General features: G+C 32.7%; 3 protein-coding genes across 3 annotated transcripts in view; 2 read left to right on the top strand and 1 right to left on the bottom strand.

The window, feature by feature from the left end:
• Positions 1-3,151: 3,151 nt before the first annotated feature.
• On the top strand, positions 3,152-9,106 carry mEFTu1 (mitochondrial translation elongation factor Tu 1). The gene is made up of 7 exons (XM_088225868.1): positions 3,152-3,286; positions 3,664-3,864; positions 4,987-5,153; positions 6,232-6,475; positions 7,290-7,481; positions 7,604-7,970; positions 8,555-9,106. Exons 1-7 carry the CDS (start codon positions 3,247-3,249, stop codon positions 8,733-8,735), a joined length of 1,392 nt encoding a protein of 463 aa, XP_088081994.1. The 5' UTR covers positions 3,152-3,246; the 3' UTR covers positions 8,736-9,106.
• Positions 9,107-10,589: 1,483 nt separating this feature from the next.
• Ran (RAN, member RAS oncogene family) lies at positions 10,590-15,330 on the bottom strand. Its single transcript, XM_088225869.1, has 3 exons — positions 15,227-15,330; positions 14,445-14,896; positions 10,590-11,459 (listed from the first exon to the last, which is right to left on the bottom strand). The coding sequence occupies exons 2-3, from the start codon at positions 14,871-14,873 to the stop codon at positions 11,244-11,246; spliced, it is 645 nt and encodes a 214-aa protein (XP_088081995.1). The 5' UTR covers positions 14,874-14,896; positions 15,227-15,330; the 3' UTR covers positions 10,590-11,243.
• Positions 15,331-15,551: 221 nt separating this feature from the next.
• The window catches only part of LOC148281941 (syntaxin-1A-like), a 208,196-nt gene continuing 200,213 nt past the window's right edge, over positions 15,552-23,534 (top strand). Inside the window, exon 1 of the mRNA XM_088225867.1 lies at positions 15,552-15,767. Within this exon, the coding sequence (XP_088081993.1) occupies positions 15,735-15,767 (33 nt within the window). The 5' untranslated portion in view covers positions 15,552-15,734. The remainder of the gene's footprint in view (positions 15,768-23,534) is intronic.

Genomic DNA, 23,534 nt, shown 5'->3' with positions numbered 1-23,534 from the left:
TATGAAAATATTATTACGAGCAATTATCTACTTAAAACCAGATAGCAAGTTAAATTTTATTATGATCTAATTAAATAATAATTTGTCAATGTTGCCTCAAAAAGTAAATGGGTGCTTAGATACCTACCTTAAAAATAATAGTTGCCTGTTATCACATTTTTTTTCTTTTATTTTTCAAATATATACGATATTTATAGGAGGCTAACATCTTGGAGTTGTATCGAAATTTCTATTTGTTTTGATACTTATTGCAGGAAATGGTTTACGTTATCTTTATTTATATAACCACATTTATCCTGTATTCTGTGTTCAAAACACAAATAACATCAATGTAGATCAGAAAATAAAAATAAGAATTCGTGTGTTCATAAATAAAAGACTAAACCGGTGGTTTCGGCTCAAAGCTCGCTGTTTCAAACTCTGATCGATCAAAATTGATAGGTACCTACCTAAAAGTGTAATTAAATTGACATTTATTCCTCACATTGATACCATCACTAATAAGGCAATGAAATGTCTTGGATATTTGCAGCGAACTGTAAAGGATTTTAATTCCATCACTACCCTCACAGTGCTATTTACTGCCTTGGTTAGAAGTAATTTAGAATTCAATTCAACAATTTGGTCACCTTATTACAATGTTCATATTTTAAAGTTAGAAAGAGTACAACGTAAATTCCTTAGATTCATCAATTACAAACTTAATATACCCACTGAAAATATTGATTACGATAGTTTATTATATACACTAAATATGTCAACTCTTCGTAAAAGAAGAATTATAAATGATTTATTAAATTTATAGAAAATAGCAAATGGCGTATTGGACGTCCCGAAATTAACTAATGTTATCAACTTAAAAGTACCAGTTCGAAATACTCGGCAGCTAACGTTATTTTTTTAATCTCCGCAGTCACAATTATTATTACAATTCACCAATACCTAGACTACACCGGCTAGGTAACGAGTATGGTGAAGTTGATATATTTCGTCTGTCTTTATATAAATATAGGTTAAGTATTCAAAAGGTTAATAAATATATTAATTTGTATAAAATTTCTTAATATTGTTCTTTGTTTACTTTTTTTTTCTCATGTATCTCTATAATTATGTATAAACTTATATGTATGTATATGTATGTGTGTATGTTTTCATATGTAAATTTATTAAATATTTTTCTATGTACCCTATACCTATGTTGGTACATTTCCTGATTTTTACTTATTATTGTATCTTTTCGCTTTTCTTATGTTATCTTTAATTTTAACTAAATTTACATACTTATGTTTCACTGCTGCACTTGAATGTAATTTCCAATATATGTAAAAGCCCGTAGGGCGTGTAAATTAATAAATAAATAAATAAATAAAATAAATAAATAGTTAATAGTTGTAATATCATTATTTTATTTATTTTTTAGCCTTGTAGGCTTTTACATGTTTTACATATATAAATATATAAACATACATGTATTTTACACAAAAGAAGCAAAAAAATATAAATTAATTAAAAAGAATAAGAAAAAATAAAAACCATTTTTACATATTACAAAAATATATAGAGGTATGCATATATATTTATTTTTCATACATATTATATTGCAGTGGAGAGAACAGAAATGCATTTTTTCTCATCAGTTATATTAAATTAATCTTGAAATGAGAACAAGTTAGAAAATAATAATTAAGAATATAGATATGATTAAATAAATGGTAGACAATTTAAATCAACATAGTATTATTTAGGTATTTAAATTTACAAAATACACTGCCTTTTTAAATTCAAAAGTGTTATGTAAAATATATCTATATCTAAATTTATTGCAACAGAGAGGGAAAAAAATTGAGAACAGAATATGGAAGTCTACTATATCATTGGCGTATTCATTTGCAAACGCATGAATTCTCCTTATTGGCGAGTGTGCACTGCATGTAGTGTGCTGTAGATACATTTACACAGAAGATATTATAAAATCGGGTAACCACCTACACTACATTATGAAATAAAGATACTTTTCAAAATACACTTATAGCAGCACGAACTAAATCTAAAGATAACCCCCCTATAGATTCCGTACCTACCTAGTCTGTCAAACAAGAGCAGAGCTGATTTGAATAAATATAGAAATAATCTTACTTCTTAAATATTATTTAAAATATCTTTTTAACGCTCAGTAAAACCGTGAATCATCAACATTTCATATCGGCTTCCTTGTTGAAGTATATGGTGTCCACAAAGGGCCTCCAGGCATCTCTGTCAGCTTCTATCTCCTGTGCATCCTCCCAAATTACGTGTCCAGAAGTTCTTACATGAACTGCTGACAAACAATCAGCAGCCAGCGGACGTCTAGGACGTCCAGACCATGAATAGATTATGTAGTCATGTGCGATATTGTTTGCTATGGACTAGGTACTCAGTATTTACAATAATATTACTATCCATACCTTGTAAAATCTAAAAACTAATATTCCTTTGCGGTTTCTCAAGTGCTACTCAGAAAGGTGCACAGTGCAGCATGCGAGATTTTTAAACAGCACATAAAGTTGTTTGATAAAAAAATAATTAGGTAGGTACGGTGCGAGCATCCTATGCGATACCAAAAAACTATGAGTTGCTCGTCCTGTGTCTTGGACCAGCAAAGCCTTGAAAAATTTCCAGCTCTATCAGGGGACTGTACTGACCCCGTTTAGAACCTTGAATACTTAATCTGATAGTTGTTGATCGTCGTCTCATTATGTATAGTATGATACATGATATCTAAGTGGTTATTTCGAGTAAATGTCAATCACGGACTTAAATAATACATTCCTTATGTTTAATGCAAAATGACGTTGAAGTAGGTAAGACAAAGATAAGGATCAAAATGGCTAAAACTTTGTTGTGATAAAACAATAAAATCGTACGGTATAAACTATAAACAATAAACCCCGCTAGTATGATCCGTAGGTTAGTACTGTGTAAAGAGGTTTCGCATGATACCATGATAACGAAATAAAATAAAATCCATGAGAAATATCTGGAGAACATGATTAAACCAATAGCAGTAGAGCTTTTCTATAAAAGAAACCTCGTGATTGGATCTATAAGTAAAATGGTAGAAAATTCGCATCGTCAATTCGCATATCAACGACAATAAATCCACAGAAAAAAGAAAAAACATTTTCCTCTCGCCGTCTAGTTCACTAAATCAAATCAAAACCTTTTCAGGATTCGAAATTCTTTATAATTGATTATTTTTTCATCAAAATGACAACTTTATTTACAGCTAAACAACTAATCAATCCATGTAAGTAAATTGTAATAGATTTAGAAATTATTACTCGTCGAATTCGCCGGGGTTAGAATGTAGTTTTAGGTTATGGATTTTCCGCCGTAAGACGACTTGAGTAATTTCATCAGATGAAATTTATACAGAAGTACCCATGTACGCTTAAATTATTTAGATGTAATAGACGAAATAATTGTGCACGATACTTTTATTTATGATATTTTGGTATTCTTATAAAATGAAGCGTCGTTCGCTCCAATGGCATCTTGAAAATACACAATTTTTAATTTTACTTTATACCCAATTTCATATTACCATAGCAATAAATCTTGGGTACATTTTGAAAATAATTGTTTTCTTTTATTAATACTTTACTTATAATAAATCTGTTTTAGCACTTAGATTGGTCTTCAAGCAAGGACCATTCCCATATACTTCCCAGTTATGCTCAAAGATATTTGCACCCAGCACTGGACTATTTACTAGACATTTTGCAGAGAAAAAAGTGTTTGAGAGAAATAAACCTCATTGCAATGTAGGAACTATCGGCCATGTTGATCATGGCAAAACCACTTTGACAGCAGCTATTACTAAAGGTAATTATTTATCAAACCTATCATTATTTCAAATACATTTTGATTGTATAAGAATAACCCTTGATGTGGGTGTAAGCAACATTCAAACATGCGTGAGATTTAAGATTTATTGACTCACATACCTATTACTATTATGGATAACTTACATAGCACCATTTTATTAATAAAATACCTTAAAAACGCTTTACAAAGTTATTCTATGAAACTTCTAGTTCCGGGGCCTCGTCGGGTCCCCCCGACGTTGGCAATCACTGCAGCGAAATCATTTCTGTCCTGCGCTACTTTTAATTACGCAGCCAGGACGTTTGCTAATTGATGTACTCAACGTAGTGATTCCTGGGAAAAGATGACCAGAGTGGTTTCCTGTTGCCTTCTCTGGTGGATTTTCTTGTCGGGGCTACCTTCCCTTAGCTGTTTGGTTCTGGTTTGGAGGCGGATCATACCGTTATGCAGTGGAGTAGTCCTAAATAAAAAAAGTACCAGAGCGCACCACCACCACTTTGTGAAGTGCTGGGGAAATGGGAGAGGGTAGGGGGGGGGGGACACATGTTAAGACTTTTGCCAGTTATCAGCAATAAATACATCTGTTGTTATTTCGAATTGCTTGAAAAGGCTTAAGTAGATATATTTTTGAAAAGTAATATTTATTCCCGACCAGAGCCGGAGCGCCGCTCTGCTCAGATAAAAACGCCGGTACTAGACAAACGCAATGTTGCAACCGACAATCGAAACTTACATAAATTCAACTCATTTTACTGCAATGGCTTATTCATATTCGAACATCTGTAGTAGCCTCAGAGTAATGATTCATAGAACAACAGCATTCCAAATTTTTGTTTTGGAATTTTTGCTTAACAAAAACGTGTAATGGATGGCTTCAGTTTGCGCTTGCAATTCTCGACCTGAGTACCTACGGCCTGTTTATATTGCTGTAAACTTTGGCTAACTCCGTGGTCGATAATCATAGAGTGGTTTTTGTATGTATCGGCGACTATTAACCAGTAACGTGTTATTACACTAAGGTTATAGTCAAATAAGTTTTTCACACACAGAAATGTATTCTTCACGGACACAGAAATTTAAACATATCCTTTTTCTCAAATTTAAACCAACTGTTTTCAGTCTTATCTGATTTGGACTTGGCTCAAAAAAAGGATTATGCAGAAATTGATAATGCACCTGAAGAGCGAGCTCGAGGAATCACAATTAATGTTGCACACGTGGAGTACCAAACAGAGAATAGACATTACGGGCACACGGACTGTCCCGGACATGCAGATTACATAAAGGTAAAGGAACATTTCAAGTTTGTTTACTTTACATGAATCAAAATCATTATCAAACCATTATTTTCATATTGCATAACAGAATTGATTTAATTTGGGAATTTGGAAAATAAAGTTTTATATGAAATGGAAAGAAATAAGGAATTATTAATAATAATAAAAATATTTATTTAGTATTTAAAAAAAAAAATACGTGTTTTTAAATATAAAATACAATGTATACATTAAAAAAAACATATACTTCTTTCCATATTCGTTTTTATTGCATCTATCTAAGTAGGTATACCCGTTCCAAGATTGGCACAAGTCTTATGTGTATGGTGGGGTATCGGTAGGGTATGGCACCCATAGACAATATATGTAGCAAATTATTTCCATTATTAGGGAATGTAAAAATCTAGGTATTTACAGGTTTTAGTGATCAGATTACATACTGTTTAACATTCACCATTTGTTTTTGATTTCCATATCACCAATCAAAGTTTTATATTTAGAAGTATTTACAGGGCTTTCGAACTATCATTTCGAGTCATCAAATTTCCTTAATCTCTGTTTAGATATTAGTTTATTTAGATGAAATCCTGAGAGAGTTAAAGTCCAGTTTTAGTATACATAGGTTAAGACATACTCAAATTAATTTAATTAAATTATAAAAAGTTTATTTCTGCTGTACACACGCAAACCACGAGCCCACTGAGTGAAATCACATGATGGCCCATATCACTCTATGGCAAAAGTCCACATGGTATGATATAATAACACAGGGTGAATCGGATATTTATTTTATTAAAATATATTTTTTATTACGTTAATTTATTTAATGCCAGGCAAACGCAATAACCGATACACCATGAGGCCGACAAATCTCCACTCGATTTCCTTTTGCAGGATTTTTACTTTAGATTTTTTTTTATATCAAATTTCCCATAGCACTAGCAGAAATTCCTCGTTGAAAATCACAGATTGAAAAAATAGCGTATTCTTTTCAATGCTTACATAAGATTTTAAATCATACAAATTGAAATGGAACTTATTTTCATTAATGTTTGTAGCTCTATGATTATTTTTTCTTTCTTTCTAGAACATGATAACAGGCACTGCCCAAATGGATGGAGCCATTTTGGTGGTTGCCGCTACCGACGGAGCAATGCCCCAGACCAGAGAGCATTTGTTGCTCTCGAAGCAGATTGGAATCAACCACATTGTCGTGTTCATCAACAAGGTGGACGCAGCTGACGCAGAGATGGTTGAACTTGTAGAAATGGAAATTAGGGAACTCTTCACAGAAATGGGTTACGATGGAGAGAAAATCCCCGTCATTAAAGGTTATTTTGTCTTGAAAGTTTTTCCTTGATATTCACCAGTAACGTTATATTTAAATATATAGCAACTCCTGTGGTGTATGTTGGAAAAATTGGCATGTGTGCATGAAAATATGTAGAGGAAGTGAGGTCTGTTTGCACAGTGGTGAGCCATTCTATCCTCTCTGCCTACCTCTACAAAGAAACAGCGAGATGGCAAACCAAAAACAAATTTTTGTGTAATGGCTGAGGCAATTGCCTTAAATGCAGGGTTTAGATTTCTTACTGTCCATGCGCTCTGTAGGTGAAAGACGTTCTGTAATCTAGCTCCTATATATCATAATCACTTTTTCATAATTGTAATATACCATAATTGGAGACAAGGAACTAGAATCCCAACCGTCCATACGCTCTGTAGCTACAAGACGTGCTGGGATATTTATTTATTGTACAGCGCCCTTGAGGTGATTTTCACTAAATTGGCGCTATATAAATTATCCAAATATATTTCTAACCCTGGGTATTTGAAATCTACCACTACATATATAATTATTATTGATCTTCTTCGTCTGTTTTTGTTTTAAAAAATTAATACTATGAAACATTACATTTTCTCATTTCTCGTATAAAAATCACTAGCCTATATATTTTTTTAATAGTGGAAAAAAAAATCCCTGTCTGCGGACTCTATGAGTGTGTATGCACTATAATTAATGATATGAATAAAATGTATGTCACAATGAAAATGGTTAAATTTAGCCTATTACATAAAAATTTAAAAATATTTCCTTGTACCCTAAAAATATTTTTTTAAAAAGTAATGGTGGTATATTTACAGGTTCTGCTCTGTGTGCTCTGGAAGGAAAGAATCCTGAAATAGGCACTGAAGCCATATTGAAATTACTAGCTGAAGTTGATAGCTTTATTCCCACTCCAATCCGAGATCTGGACAAGCCCTTCCTACTTCCCGTGGAGAGTGTTTACTCTATCCCTGGACGGGGAACTGTCGTTACCGGGAGATTGGAAAGAGGTACATATATTCATCATGCTCTGATATATTGAATAACAGTTTGGACATTCTCTATGTCGTTAGTCACTGGTGGGAAATATATTACACACACCATTAATTTAAATATTATTTTTATTTTGCAGGAGTCTTGAAGAAGGGCACTGAATGTGAATTTGTCGGCTACAACAAGGTATTCAAGTCCACCGTCACCGGTGTGGAGATGTTTCATCAGATTTTGGATGAGGCTCAGGCGGGAGACCAACTGGGTGCCCTGGTCCGAGGAATCAAGAGAGAAGACATCAAACGTGGAATGGTCATGGCTAAACCCAAAACTGTACATGCGGAAGACAATATTGAAGCCCAGGTGTACATCCTAAGTAAAGAAGAGGGCGGTCGCTCCAAACCATTTACTTCCTTCTTCCAATTGCAAATGTTCTCCAAGACTTGGGATTGCTCAGCCCAAGTTAATATTCCCGACAAGGAGATGGTCATGCCCGGAGAAGATTCCAAGTAAATAACATTATTTTACTCTATGTATTTACCTGCTGCTTCAAGCATTATTATCTACTTCAGGGTTTTTTAAGCAAGGTAAAAGTAAAAAGTAACAGATGAAAAACGTATTATCAGATCCTAAGAAATCTCATCTTAACTTTTGTATTGCTCGACTGCTACCGCTCCAAATAAGGGAATTGCTGGTCCTGGCCGGCTATTTTTCTTTTAAAGATTTTACATATATTAATTCTCAATATATATGTACACAATAGCAAAAAATCCAATAGAAAGAATAACTTTTTGGCATGCATATAAAACATGTTTAATTTCATATTTCAGTAATTCTTTTATAAAATAATTGTAAAATCAAAAGAGGCAGGCCTGTTATTCACGGGCATTTTTTTTATTAATTCTCCCTGTCACTGTTTTGGATTTTACAAGATGAAACATGCTTAGAATCCAAAATGCTTAAATAATAACGCTTCGACCTCCATATCCCCTTATTTTCAGAATTATCTTTACTTTCAATAAAATCTTTAATAAATAAATAAATAAATCCCTCGAGGTCATCTGTATTTAAAAATATTGATATTATTTTCTAGATTACTCTTAAAGCTGTTGAAACCGATGGTCATGGAACAGGGACAGAGGTTCACACTGAGAAATGGAGCTATCACACTGGGTACCGGAGTAGTCACTAAAATTCTACCAAAGTTGTCAGAACAGGATCGCATTGGCCTCTCATTAGGAAAGAAGGGCCGAGAAAAGGCTGCTCGGCAGTAAACTTATTTTTAAATACTTGTATATGAATTATATTGTAAGAATAGTTTATTAGTTGTATCATGCATTTCTTTATAGTTATCAACTTTGAAGTTTATTTATCCAAAAATGCCCCGACTTAATTCTAAACAAGTGAAGAATGTACTTGGATTTTCTAACTTCTTAAAATAAAAAGTAAACAATCCTTCTTCACTATGAATAATTGCTGCCACTTTCTAAAACATATAATTGTATAATATGCTAAGTCAGAGTATTACTGTTTAAATGCACTTTTCAATGTAAAGTAGAAGTAAATTGTGTATTTTTTATTCAATTCAATTGTAACATTTTACCATGGACAGCATTATGAAAAATTAAAATAGTTTTTTTCGTTATTCTGTTTTTTATTATCACAATCCTCCTACAAAAAAAGTAATGTGAAAACAATCAATTTGCTTTTTCAGGAAGGTTTTAAATTACCTTTATTTACTTAATATGCCATTTGATATATTTCCTGGGCCACGAGCGAGATATCTCGCAAAAGCTGTTGCATCGTACCAGCTCATGAGCAAAATATCTCGCGCTTACTTTGTGGTGTAAAAAACAAAGTACTGTAAAAGATTACCAACTCCAGTACAGTTTTTACTTGGAGTATAATCTTTTGAGGATATACAAGTAACCCTCCTATATAATCATGGTCTTTAACAACACAGATTCGCTCTAGCACTATTGAAATTTTTCAGCAAACCTCCTACAACACAGCTTTTCATAGCATGGTTGTGTATGTGATGTATGTACATCATCAGAAAATGAAATTGTTGGTGTATGCCTATTCTAATATTAGAGCATGAAATCGATCAGAGGCGACGGTTTTGACGATATGAGCATTCAGGCCATTCAAGATTTTTATTTATGGAAGATGAAACTGGCAAGGCAGATTTGCCAGAAGTTGATTCGGGCATTCCAATTGATTTCGAGAAGAACTGCGATAAAAATTATGAAATCATAGAATTGACTTTAAAGAAATTACAGGAAGGCCAAGACTAGCAAAAAATCTAGAACCTTCTAAAAACAATGCAGACCCATCCGCTGAAAGAAGCCGAAAAAGAGAGTTGGAAAATTGTCTCTATCCATAATAGAAAATCTTATAAGGAACAGTAAGCGAACTAAAATCATAACTATTTCAAGATGGCAGAAAGCTCAAATGATGAAAAAGTTTCAGGGAGTGGAGATAATACATATTATCATTCAACCGGAAAATGATTTAGTTTAGTTGTATTGAGCAGTGATGAGGAAAACAATCATCAAATCAAGATTTAATAAGTTATTTTTTACTGTTCACATGTTTTTTTTTAATTTGGAGCATAATCCCCCTTTTAGTACATGCTCTGAGTCTCTTATACCACGGTTTTGGAAAAGAACCCTACACATTACAGTTCTTATTATTTTTTCCACTATTTCACATGTGGACTTTGAATATTTTGAATTGAATGTATTTCAGTGTCCTCACAATTTGAACTAAGATCAATGTCTTTTTCAAATGGCCAAAATATACAATTTTACCGATTTAACTTATTTCACATTAAAAATAAGTGACCATTATGTTATTAGGGGCTACATTATGTATTTATTATTACAAAACTAATTTTGATATTCTACAATATTAACACACAGAACCCCGTAAAAAAGTGGTGCATGATTTTAACTGTTGCATCAACCTAACCATTTTATTTTCTACTGACCAGCAAAAAGCGAGGTTACTTTGATTCTAGAGTAAAGTGTGGTACCACGGATTTTTCTATTATGGTCAAAGGTACATACAGCACCCAGACGCCAAGGAAGGCAATATATTTATATTTTGAAATAAAAGACGCAGAATTAAATTTAATGACATTTTATTAAATTTTCTCATTCCAATACAAATTTTACATCAGACTTATTTACTATGTTAACCTAAAATTTCATGCTGAACAGACCACAAATGTAGCAATTAATTACTATGTAGTCAATTTTTTGACATGCGGTTAGGAATTACCGTTTATGAGCTGTTCAGCATGGCCCATCGTATGTAGGAAAATACAAACATTCTTGCCAGTATTAAAATACTCGTTACTAATTCACCTCACAAAAATATTAGTCGAAATAATATATGTATATCGAAAAACAAATAAGAAAATGTAATACATTCATTATTCGGCAAAATTATTACATAAGGATAATAATATCAAATTAACACGAAGTAATAAACAAGAGATCATTTAAAGATGATGGCATTATTACAAACATTGGGAGAAATTAATGAGAGCAAGAAGATTTCACTACAATATAACTGAATACCATCGTAACAAAATGCCTCAAAACAATAACAAACTAAACAGAAGTGTAAAACAAAAAAATAAAAGGTGGACAAACAATTTTTCAAATTCAGAGCTTGCGGTGAAGAATTTAAAGTAAGTCGGCAGTCTTGAATTTTGCTGACATACAAAATGAGAATTAAAATCAATTTGGGGACAACATTTGGGTCTGGAATCTTTACAGGTCTTCATCTTCCTCCGGGAGAGCAGTTTCTTGGGCTTCCTTGAGGTCCCTTTCCAACTGTTTCTGCCAAGACGGATCCATCTGTACCTCGGGAGGTACGAGAGCCGGAGTGGCCACAAACTCCAGGTTAGGATCACCGATCAGCTTCCTTGCCAGCCACAGGAAAGGTTTTTCAAAGTTGTAGTTAGATTTAGCGGAGATATCATAATACTGGAATAGAAATTTTTAAATATTCAATTTTTTATTCAACACAAAAGATCATTTTAGAATATAAGTTTTATGACAAAGATTGTTGCTATAAAAAAAAAATTTGTATAGTTTGATTCCAAACCCCTCTATAGTAAAAAAATTATTAAAAAATAACATGGAACTTAACATCGATAAATGCAAAATTATTTCATACCATAAATGTAAACATCCTTTTATTTTTGATTATAAACTTAATGGCCAAGTTCTTTCGATTGTCACCTCTATAAGAGATCTTGGAGTGATCCTAGATAATAAACTAACTTTTCTGGAACACTTTGATAATATAGTAAACAGATCCTTAAAAATTTTAGGCTTTATTAATAGAACTACGTCTGATTTCCAAAGTATGCTTACACTTAAAACACTTTATTGCTCTTTAGTTCGCCCTATTCTTGAATATGCATCTGTAATCTGGTCCCCTCATTATGCTGTTCATATCAAGTTGAATCAGTTCAACATCGTTTTATAAGAAAAATTGCATGGAAGATGGGATTGGAAAGAGGAGACTATTCATATTCTGATATGGAGAGGTTTTTAAGCATATCAAGTCTTGAAAAACGCAGATGCATTGCAGATATAATCTGCATGTATAAAATTATGAACTGTCTCATTGATGCCCCTGAAATTTTGCAAAAGATTCTTTTTAACGTTCCCACCCGTAGACTAAGAAATAATGAAATGCTTTTCCTCGGTCACTACAGGACCAATTATGGTGCACAGTCGCCTTTGCCCAGAATGATCAGGCGGGTGAACGATCATCAAGATCTTGATTATTATGGTGTAAGGATGTCTTTCTTTACAAATCAGCTAAAGAATCTGTATAGTTAGCCTATGCTTTTTACTTAATCTAAAAAATCTATCATCTGTCTTTGCTGCTTATTTCTGTTCCTTATATTTTTTTATTCCTTTGTAAAAATTTCTTTTAATTGTAATGTTTATAATGGACTTTGTCCGTAAATAAATAAATAAATAAATAAATAAATAAATAAAATTACATTTGAATGTAATTTTACAGAGAAAAAACAATACTTTCAATTTATCTCAGTAATTAGTTAAACTCGAGACATTAAACATTATTAGGACTTACGATGTGTAACGAACAGATTTAATTTTGATTTTAAAATAATTTCAGCTTATAATTATTATCTTGTTTGGGTCAAATGGTCAGCACGTTTGCCTACCGTGCAGGGTTTTCCCGACACGGTCAATATGAAATATTTATTTTTAAATGCACTGCAATATTTCATAGTCCCTGGACCGACACCTGAAGCGTAAGACTGATCATCTGACCTTTATGGAACAAAAATTATCAAGATGGGCTGCGGTTGGTGTATAATTGTTTTATTTTTAATACATTTTTTTATGTCATAATTTAGAAGACACATTTTGTAAAAATATTGACAGTGTTTTAATCTCAGAGTAATAATTTGCTGGAGAAGCCTTAAAGGGCTGAGCCAAAGCTCTATTGCAGAGAACAAAAGCGTTCCAAATTTTTGGTTAGGTTTTTTTGTCCGTATGACCGACTCTATTAGCCAGAGGCGTAATTTACTTGAAGGTTTTAAATAATGGCACTATTTTTGAGAAATTTAAATCACTATATTTTTAGTAATCTCGTGGGACACCACCGGTTTGTCCCAAATAAGCTCAAATAATGTCAGTAGCAAATCCCTTAATAAAATAATATTCATTTTGTAATTTCTTATGATCCGACGTAATGTTGCTTCTACCGTTTTCTGAAATATCAATGCAAGCAACATATTTATTTTGTTTAAATAATGAAGCATTTTGATTAAGAATGTGTTTTAAAATGTTTTTTGTGATTTCTAGATTTTATCAAAAATCCATTGTGGAGAGGTTTAGAAGCAAACGACTATATTAATCAGAAGTAAAAAAAATCTTTTTTTTAATTATCAATATCGTAATATAATTTACAAAAAAGAGCTTATGGAAGTCCTACAATATAAGACAAATTAATATTTAGTCTTGACAGTGTACAACATGTCAGGTCAAAAACTTCTAACATTTGATTATGAAACAAAAATGATGTCACATAAGCTTACATTTTTAGAGATGAGTAACAGTAAAAACACACGTTAAATTATATTATTATAAGGAGTTGATAACAGTTTGAACAAAATTTAATGACTCAAACTACAATTTTTGAAAAAGGTGGACGATTTTTCTATTGCAAAATTATTTAACTACAATATTACTGCACATGTATAACAAAGTAAAGCGTCCGTGATGTGATTTTTCATAAATATGGCGATATATGAATTACCCAATAAGGTCTTTACACAAATCAGAATTAATATTAAAATGTATTAATACATTTAGAGCAGATTTCTTTTATTCTAATGATTACATAACTATCAATGCACAAAAAACCTAGTTTTCAATCATAATTATAATTATTAAAAAAAGGACATAAAACTGCCCATTGCTAGCATCATGTCACATTCATATCATATGTCATCCCCACCGAAAACGCTTCTAATAAATCTTCCGTGCAACTCATGCGAAGTATAGCGTGGGTAATGTCATTTGTGTCGTTCGTCGGCTTGATGCATATTTTAAACCTTTGTTGAAAATTTATCTGATGTTCGACAGAAAAAATAATAGTGCCATTTGTTTTTTTGGCTTATTTTCAAAATAAAATAAAAATGTGAAAATACCGTTATGAAATTATTCTAAATGGAAAGCCAAAAATATTTATCAAACATCAAACAATAATGGCTATCACTAGCTTCATAATGCAAATCAGATAAAAAAAATAACGGGCAACTTGAAGCCGCTGGCTAAGGAAAGAAGTTTTACTATGAAAAATTTAGGTGAAAAGATTAAACGTTAATTTACTAATGCTAAGCATTTATGATGCAAGTTAGAGGTAAGATGTTCATCTAAATATTAGACGAGGCAATTTAACAAGACGAGTAGGAAACGCACCTGTAAGTTCTTCTTCCTATGGAACACTATGGCTTTGGCTTTTACTTTTCTGTCTTTGATATCAACTTTGTTTCCACACAAAACAATTGGAATGTTTTCGCAAACTCTGACAAGATCCCTGTGCCAGTTGGGTACATTCTTATACGTCACTCTTGATGTAACGTCGAACATGAGGATAGCGCAATGTCCTTGGATGTAGTAGCCATCTCGTAAACCACCGAACTTCTCTTGGCCCGCAGTGTCCCACACGTTGAATCTGATGGGACCCCTGTTGGTGTGGAACACCAAGGGATGCACTTCCACTCCGAGGGTCGCTACATACTTCTTCTCGAACTCTCCGGTAAGATGTCTCTTAACGAAAGTAGTTTTACCGGTGCCTCCATCACCAACGAGCACGCACTTGAAGTTGGGCATATCAGGTTCAGCCATCGCGAATCGGTTTTTTTAAGCTTCTGTAAAATAATGAAAAAAATGACAAATTATTTTCAAGGACTTTTCTAGAACAATGACTAATCACAACACTATTTTGAAAGATACACTTGACAGCGACATAACGAAATATCAAAAAAAAGGTCACAATCACACGAATTCTTTTGAAGTTTTAACGGCAAATCTAGGTAATATCAAGCGATTGAATTTTTATTGAAATGGCGCTCTAAATGCGTCTCATAGGAATTTCGTACGAAAGTGCCGTATATAAACGTAAATAACGAAGTAAATACACAACATAGGACGAAAATAAATAAGATGTTTTGAAGAATGATATAAACATTTAAAAAGACCTTTATAAAACCGCGTAAACACTGGAGATTGGAGCGAAAATAGGCGATTTTATACAGAGCTCCTAATAGTCGTTACGGTTCACAATGGCGTTTCCCTTGATAGGACGGTTAACGGACACGGACTATGCCAGAGTGTCAAAATAGTGCTTGTATTAATAAAAAAAATTATTCATATTAAATATTTGGTAGAAAGACAAAAAAACTAGGTGTAAATTGTAAAATATAATTTTAAAAGCTATATTTTAAATTATTCCAATTATTTTAATAAAAATTTAAAATTAAGTTCTTTTCAAAGTTTTCTTCGTTACCGACGGGGTTTGACGTCACTCGGGCATGCGCAGCGCCATCTGCACCACTGCAGAGTAGTCAAAGTCCGAAGAAGCCTATCGATTTTTGCGAGCGTAGTGGCCGTGTACTTAGTTTAGTGCCGTTCGATGGAAAATCTTGTGAATGGGATTGTGTTATAAAGAAAAACGTTTTCGCGGTGTGTGATCTTAATCGGTAAAAGATGACGAAGGATAGATTAGACGCGCTGCGCGCGGTAAGTCCTCTGCTCCATGTATAGGAAATGTCACTTCATTCTTCATTACCCCTGAATGAAAGTAGTTTTAATCAATGACATGTATTGATATAAAGGCATTATTGTTCACAAGATAATACGCTCAAATCTACGGGTCATTTCGTGTTGACGTTAATATATTTTTCTTCATTTTCATTACTCAACTTGCAGGTTAAGTCTATGTTCGGTCGTTGTACAATTTCAAAAGCTAATTTCATAATTTTATACGTATAAATCGTTTACGCCCCACCCCTTTCCCGTAGTTTGGTATTATTATACTAAAATAACATTGTCTTAATCTGGTTTCAACTAAATCAAGAGCCCATTGCCAAAATTGGTTTCATATGCGACAAAAAATAATGCATACTCCCATACACCATGTCATAGTGGTCGATGACAAGAGAATGACAGCCAGAGTAATTTGGTGAAAATACATTGCGAAATTCTTATTTTTTTCTCATACCAAAAAAAGATATTCATGATTATAATGCAATATAAAGTATTCGTTTTATGCCATTTTTATCATTTAATTCCTGCAACAATTTTTCGATAAATATTACAAACATTACAATGGTAAAGCTTTGTTATTATGAAGGCATCTGACAAATAAATACCTGTCCTATAGTGAGTCATGTAAAATATATTCAGCAGCTGTCAGTTGCCGGAAACTCTTGTGCGCGCAATATGCTGTTGCATTTTTCCGAACAGATCTTTAAAGTGTAAAATATTTCTACCTTTTTAAATTCAATTAAACTCTATTGACTTATAATCAAAATCTTACATATTTTCAATAATAATACTGGCTTATTAAAAAAATATATGCGGCTACCCGCATAAGTACTGTCAGAGATACTTAAATCCGTCAATGAAATTCATTTCATTATGTAGTAACATTTTTAAATGTTTTATTACTTTTTCTGTTATTCCTGCGTAATCTGTAATGTTACTAATAAAACTTGGCTTACAACATAATATTTAGTTAGTAGCGGTAGGCAGAGAGGATAGAACGCTATATCACTCGGTCTTTGCATACAGACCTCGTTTCCTCTACATTTATGCGTCTTATCATGCACGCACGCCGATTATTCCAACTTTTGACATGTCCGTCTTCAAGTATTTGTTGAATTTAGTCATGCCATGTCTTTCTCGGTCTCCCTCGTTTTATGCATCCATCAACATTCGCATCGTAAATCCTTTTCGCCGTCCATTCGCTCTACATGTCCAAACCAACGCAGCGCTCCTTTCTTAAATTTGTCGATAATGCTTGTCTCAGCCTCACATAGTGCACGATTTTTACCACACAATCGCCCGAGAGATCGCATTTCGACGGTATTCTCCATACTTTTATCCTTTTTTTTTTAAATTCCATATCTCACTCATATTCATTCGGTTTAGCACCAAGACTCCATTGTGAACTGCTAATTTTGCCTCCTGCGACAAACATTTATTTGAAAAGGTTGCCATAATAGGCCTTAATATACCTCAGTATTTATTATTTCTCGAGTATTCTTCTCTCCCGCGTTTTTTTTCATCTCCGTGCTCTCGCAAAATATATATTTCAACTTGAGCAAGACCTTTATCTTATATTGTTAAATGTTATTATTTTTAACTGTAACAGCCACTGACGTATAATAACTGTATTAACTTCACAAAAGTCAACAGTAAAAGTACTCCACATACCCGATAAAACCGTTTCAAAGACCGTGGGTCTTCCTATCGGTTTCGCTCATACAAAAGCAATGTTTTTTGTCAATAAACGAGTTACTCTTTAAAAAAATTGGATTTTTTCAATTTCATTAGTCGCGATTTTTATTGAATATAACTCTACTACTTTCACTGCCCCTTTCACTGTGAGTTTGGCAAATTATATGAATGGCGTTTCTCGGATATTTGCATTCTTCCTCATGACCATATTGTAAACACGTATGGTAGCAATTTTTTTGTTTACTTGTATCAAATTTAGTTACAAAAGTATATGTCAATTATATATAAGTGTTTTTGTAAATTCAATAAGATCGATTTATATTGACTACATCAATTAAATCAAGTCACATCGAAAGGATTGTTAGTGGGTACTACGTTTGACAATTTTAGCACCGAAAGTCAGCAGATGGAAGAGTGATGAAACACGGCAGTTTAAATACTACTACCATCACGCCATTTCCCCGTAGGGGTAGGCAGAGACAATAGACCGTTACACACGTCTATCCTGGCATATATTCCTAGCTTCTTCCACATTCAATTTCGTTGATAAATTTCGTAAATACACAGTGTTTAAAACTGTTTTAATAATAATAATAAATTTCGACAATTTTTATCGTGCCGTTTTCGTACGTAATCACTTCAAGGGCGCTGTGAATTATACTTAAATAATTATTTTTTTAACATAAAGTCTACCTACAGGCTAACTCTTAATTACTATTTACTAACAGACAACTTTTACAAATCATTTAATACACATAATATGATACTTCTCAAAATCACATCTAAAAAGTAGCAATTTTTAAGTCAGAAAACGATTTCGCCAATAAATCTCTTTGTAGGTATATTAATTTTTCTTAGTTTGTCAAGTTTTTGGCCTTTAGGTGCAATATGAAAAAAATTGTTAATGATCCTTAAGACAAAAATAATTTTATTTACTCTACTTTCATATAATTTTGAATTCTCTATCCTTACCTCTGTTTTGTATAAATACATTGAACTCCTTAATAAAGATACCAATCTCGAAGACGTCGCGAAAGCGATGAAACCGGTCCTGGATATTCCAAATTTGTGGATTAAAGTATCACTAGTGTTTTATTTATATAATAAATTACAATGAACTTCCATCAAGAATTTTCACTTACAAACTTAAATGTTTTTATAAATACTTCAGTAAATACACAGAGAAAAACAAACAGCGTCATTTACAATGGTAATTTATTATTGAATAGTAACACTAAAATATTTTATTTTGTGGATTAAAGTCTTGACATGGAGTCGTATTTCAGCTCTCTTGAACATATTTCAAAATTACACTTTCGTCTGGCTAGCGATTTATTTCTGTGTAATTCGTTTTCATACATACGAACAAAAAAACAAGGACTGGATTCAACTCCCTGGGGAGCTGTGAACATTAACATATTATAACAGAGATAAAGAACATTTTAGAGAAGGTAATATAGAAGTCAGGGCATCTACAGGGCTTACGACCTGTCATTAGCTGGTTTAAGTGGCCACTTTACACATTGTGTAACATTCACCATTCTGCCCATATTTGAACATATATGTTCCTTCAATTTTTTCATCTGTTGATGTTTGTGAAGGTAAAGAGCTAAAACCTTTATTTATGCGGGTGAGATTCATCTAATTGAATTATTTCACCTACATACTTGGCAACGCCTGAAATTTTAAATTTTTTTCAATGGCTGATGGTTTTTTTGTTTGTAAAAATATTAATATTTATCTTTTTCCGGATTGCTGTTTACAAACACCAGTTTTAATAATGTTATTTATTTAAAATGATGTAATTATCAAAAAGAATGTGCCCAATTCAATAATGCTCCTTATCTAAAGTTTTAAAATATGTATTTTATAATCAAAGTTTGTACATACCTGTTAACATTGTCACCTGATTTCATTTATCTTGATAGCCGGAAAACTGCACACATCCAGACGTACTATACATCAATATGTACACATGTTTATCTACACCACACTCACCTTCATGGTTATATTGAAATATTTACACAGCGCAGACATTTACCGCCTAATTTGTATACCCGACATTTGCATATTTAATCATTTATATAAATAAAGCACTAAGTACCGAAAAAACTATTTTAAAACTGAACACCTACCTGCAGAGTTGTTACAAATACTATTATTAATAAATTATAATACCCAGGGTGCATATTATTCCCACTAGAGCGATCTGAAATAGTCTAAGTGCTATATGACACAACGCTTACAAAATAATAAACTATGCAATAAGTATTAACGCGACAAACTTCACATTCCATCCGAAAGGATTGACATATACGCATTCAATTAAATTCTTAAAATTCAGAATAAAGAAACATTTATATTTCTGTGCATTTTAATTTTCTCGCTTTTCTCACTACTTTCAGATTTTATTGTATTTTTGTTTTCTTAGTTTGACACTTAGTGCCTTATTTAAATTAAGTTCCATATTGTCGGGTTTCTGGTCCAAGTTGGTAACTACAAATATTTCAAAAGTGAGATTGATCCATAACTGGCATCAGATAATCTTTGTTGAAAAAGTAAATAAAAGTACGTCTGATTTTATAAATACAACAAAAATGTTTCATACTATTCTGCTTGTGGTTTTATTTAAATTGTTGGTTTGGGGTGAGGTTTTAATTTTAATAGTGCAATATGTCACAATTAGTGAAATTTCCGTTACCAAATTGGACCAGAAACCCGACAAGATGTCGCATTCAGTGACAAGTTCTTTTGAAGCTATGAGTTATGTATTATGATCCTTACAAAAATGTCTTAAGCCGATTAAAATAGTATAAGTAAAAATAGGAAATACAAGCCCATGCCAACAACACAGCTGTTATCTCTTCTTCTTCTTCACGTGTCATGTCGGGTCCCCCCGACGTTGACGATCACTTTGGAGAAGGCTTCCCTATTCTGAGCAGTGCGAAACAGCTCCTCCACAATTCTAATCCTGGTCCATGCTCGGATGTTTCGAAGCCAGGAAAGCGGTTTTCTCCCACCCCTCTACTTCCCTCGATCTTCCCCTTCATGACAAGCTTAAGTATGGCATATTTATCACCTCTCAACACACGGCCAAAATATGAAATCTTACGGAGCTTAACAGTGGTGAATAGTATTGGCTCTACGTAATACTTCATCGTTGGTTATCATTTCAGTCCAAGATATTCTTAACATTCTACGGTGGATCCACATTTAAAATGCTTCGAGGCGTTATTATTATTGTTATCTCTGGTGCTCTTTAAATCCGCAATATGGAAAAATAAATATATGGCCATTTAGAGTAAGATGAGAATTTAAGAAGCATGCTTAAGACCAATAATGACATGGCGTGATGGTTTGTTGTTGTCGAAGTAAAAATATAGGGCGTTTTATTGAAACTTTTATTTTCAATTGAATAGAACCTTACTAATAATATTTATTTAAACAAATTTTTACATGAATTAGGAAAATAATAAAGAAAAAACATTATATTATATTGGTTTCAAAAACCTTTTAAATGTATTTCTTGGCACGAGATTTCCCAATGAGGAATACATTATAACGAAATCGTTAAGTAAATAATAATAATTTACAGTATTGTAATGAACTTGGGTCGTGGGCCCGGAAGCAGAGTATAATGCTTTGGCAGAAAACATCTTGTCTGCACCATGCGAAAGAACTACTGAGTGGTACTTGCAAACGTTTGCTTTTGACCGTACGAAACTTAGCCGAAACCAAGTAAGGTTCTAGAGAGCCCTCACAGGGCACTACAGATTGAATAAATGCCTTGCTAGAAGGAATTTCTCTAAAACTTGCAGTGCAGATGATAAAACATCTTAACACGTATTATGTTAATGTGATGCTTTATATCACAAGGAAGGCGCATCCTCGGGGGACCACTGGTTAAACTTGAAGATGTGAGAGCACTCGCCCTTACCTAATAATCCGATACTTTATGGACTTAGGAAGGAGATAGCAATATAGCAAGATAGCAATAGACATGAAAGCTCTCACCTTCCATTCATAAAAGTAGCCCGGCTCTGCAAATGCCTATTTATTTATAAAATTGCCTAATTCATTTACGAGGACCTGTCGCAATATATAAACACACAGGTCTCAGTGACGTCAGGAGCTTCGTTGGAACTGACCCCCTTTTCCAAGAAAAGAATAGTATTTTTATACTTTTTGCCGGAAATCGTAAATTTATTTGTTCGTATTACCCGTTCAGCATCATCTTGGAACAAAATGGTATTTATCGTCTTATTTGTAGGTGTTAATTAAATTAAGGACTGTACCTGCTCAGTATACGACAGGCGTATAAGCACAATACGTTATTTACAAGAGCCATATATTTACCATGTCAGTTTTCCTACATTCCACACATTGGGGATCTGCGAAATGCAAGAAGATCTATCGCAAAGAACTCTAAGTCATGTGAAGAATTCACAAATCTAGACTTCCAAAGTGATTTTTCTTAAAACGATTTGACAAATAATGTATTATTGTGACCCGGAAGAAATTTATTTATTTATATATACGCCCAATGGGCCATTTTTATGGACACATTTATACATAGAAAATTATTATTAAAAAAATAGAAAGACTCAATGGTATGTAGTAGACTTTGTGGGAGTAGAAGCGGGAGAGAGGTGTTTATAATTGAATTTGATTCAGTGATCGTTTGAATGAAGACACTTGTTATCAATGAAATCAAGACTGATATGTTTGTTGACAGACCTAAGGATTCTGGGCATAGGGGAATGAAAACCATAGTTAGTTCTATGGTTATCGGTATGAAAGAGTTAGTTTTGTCTGAGAAATCACGGAAATACGTCATTTGACAGAGATGGTACATTATTTGCTGCGTTCAGTATCTTGGAAATACTACATAAGGTTCATTTCCGCTCTACGGTTCTCTAGTGGTTACAGAAACTTCTCTATTTCATGAAAGAAATGACTGTTTTTACTTATATTTACTCTTATACTCGTATACTATATAAAACGTTTACCACAAAACATAAGAGAGTTGCTTAGATGAAACGACAACGAAATTCATATAGTGGCGGTTTCAAAAAAGTTTGTACACGGATACAGAATTTCACCTCAGTAAATACCTCACTAAAAGTAAGGAAATAGAGGTAACGACACGTGGTCAAAAAATAAATAAGTAATAATGTTGACAAAATAAAGACATTCCTTTACGAAACACTGCGCCATTCCGATTCGCTTGTTAAATAATTCATGACCATCTTGAACTAATGCAACTTGCAAAAATGATGTTCTTAGCTTCAAATTGTCGGTCTGTTTCGGAATGTATTTTCTGACTTTTCCCCAAAGTTCCGAAGTGTATCTGGCACGACATTAGCAATGATTTATTGCAAATTATGACGTCTGGGTAAACCAAGTAGGAGAACAAGCTCCCTGTAGTTGAATATTTACAAATTCAACGCGATAAAGCAATAACGAAGTAGGAATTTCCACTTTCATTGAAATCTTGTGACAGAATAAATTATTTTTTTCCTGTTCATTCGTTAAACCTATTACAACTTGTTGTTTATTATTTAAAAATAGATTAATTAAAATAATCAAACACTATTACCCGTATATTGTACGCGTTAAAAGTTAATTTCTTTTCGACCACTGACAGCTTAAAAATCGTGCTACTCGAACAATTATTATTTGACTATATTTTACGTTTTCACCTTCGATGCAATTATTAGACTAAAAAATAACATCGACAGAATGAGCTATTATTAATATTTATAATACACTAATTTAGATAAAAAATATATAAATGTAGATAGTTACTAAAAAATTCATTCTTGAGACAGTCATAAAAGTGCATGTACAAACTTTTTTGAAACATGGAATATGTAAATATTACAAAAAACTGTAAAAGAGTTAATAAATAGATTCATAAATAAATATTAACGAACTTGTGAAACGAAGGCTGTCATTCTAACTACTCTGGAAAAATATTTATGTCAATTATTAAATAAATATTTTTTGTTAATTTATTCGCTTTTGTGATCCTTAATTTTTTAA

Source organism: Micrasema longulum, unplaced genomic scaffold, assembly GCF_059751315.1.
Source record: "Micrasema longulum isolate JH-2025_06_02 unplaced genomic scaffold, ASM5975131v1 h1tg000392l, whole genome shotgun sequence".
Taxonomy (NCBI): domain Eukaryota; kingdom Metazoa; phylum Arthropoda; class Insecta; order Trichoptera; family Brachycentridae; genus Micrasema; species Micrasema longulum.
The sequence above is the reverse complement of the archived record's forward strand: the minus strand, read 5'-3'. Positions and strand labels throughout refer to the sequence as shown.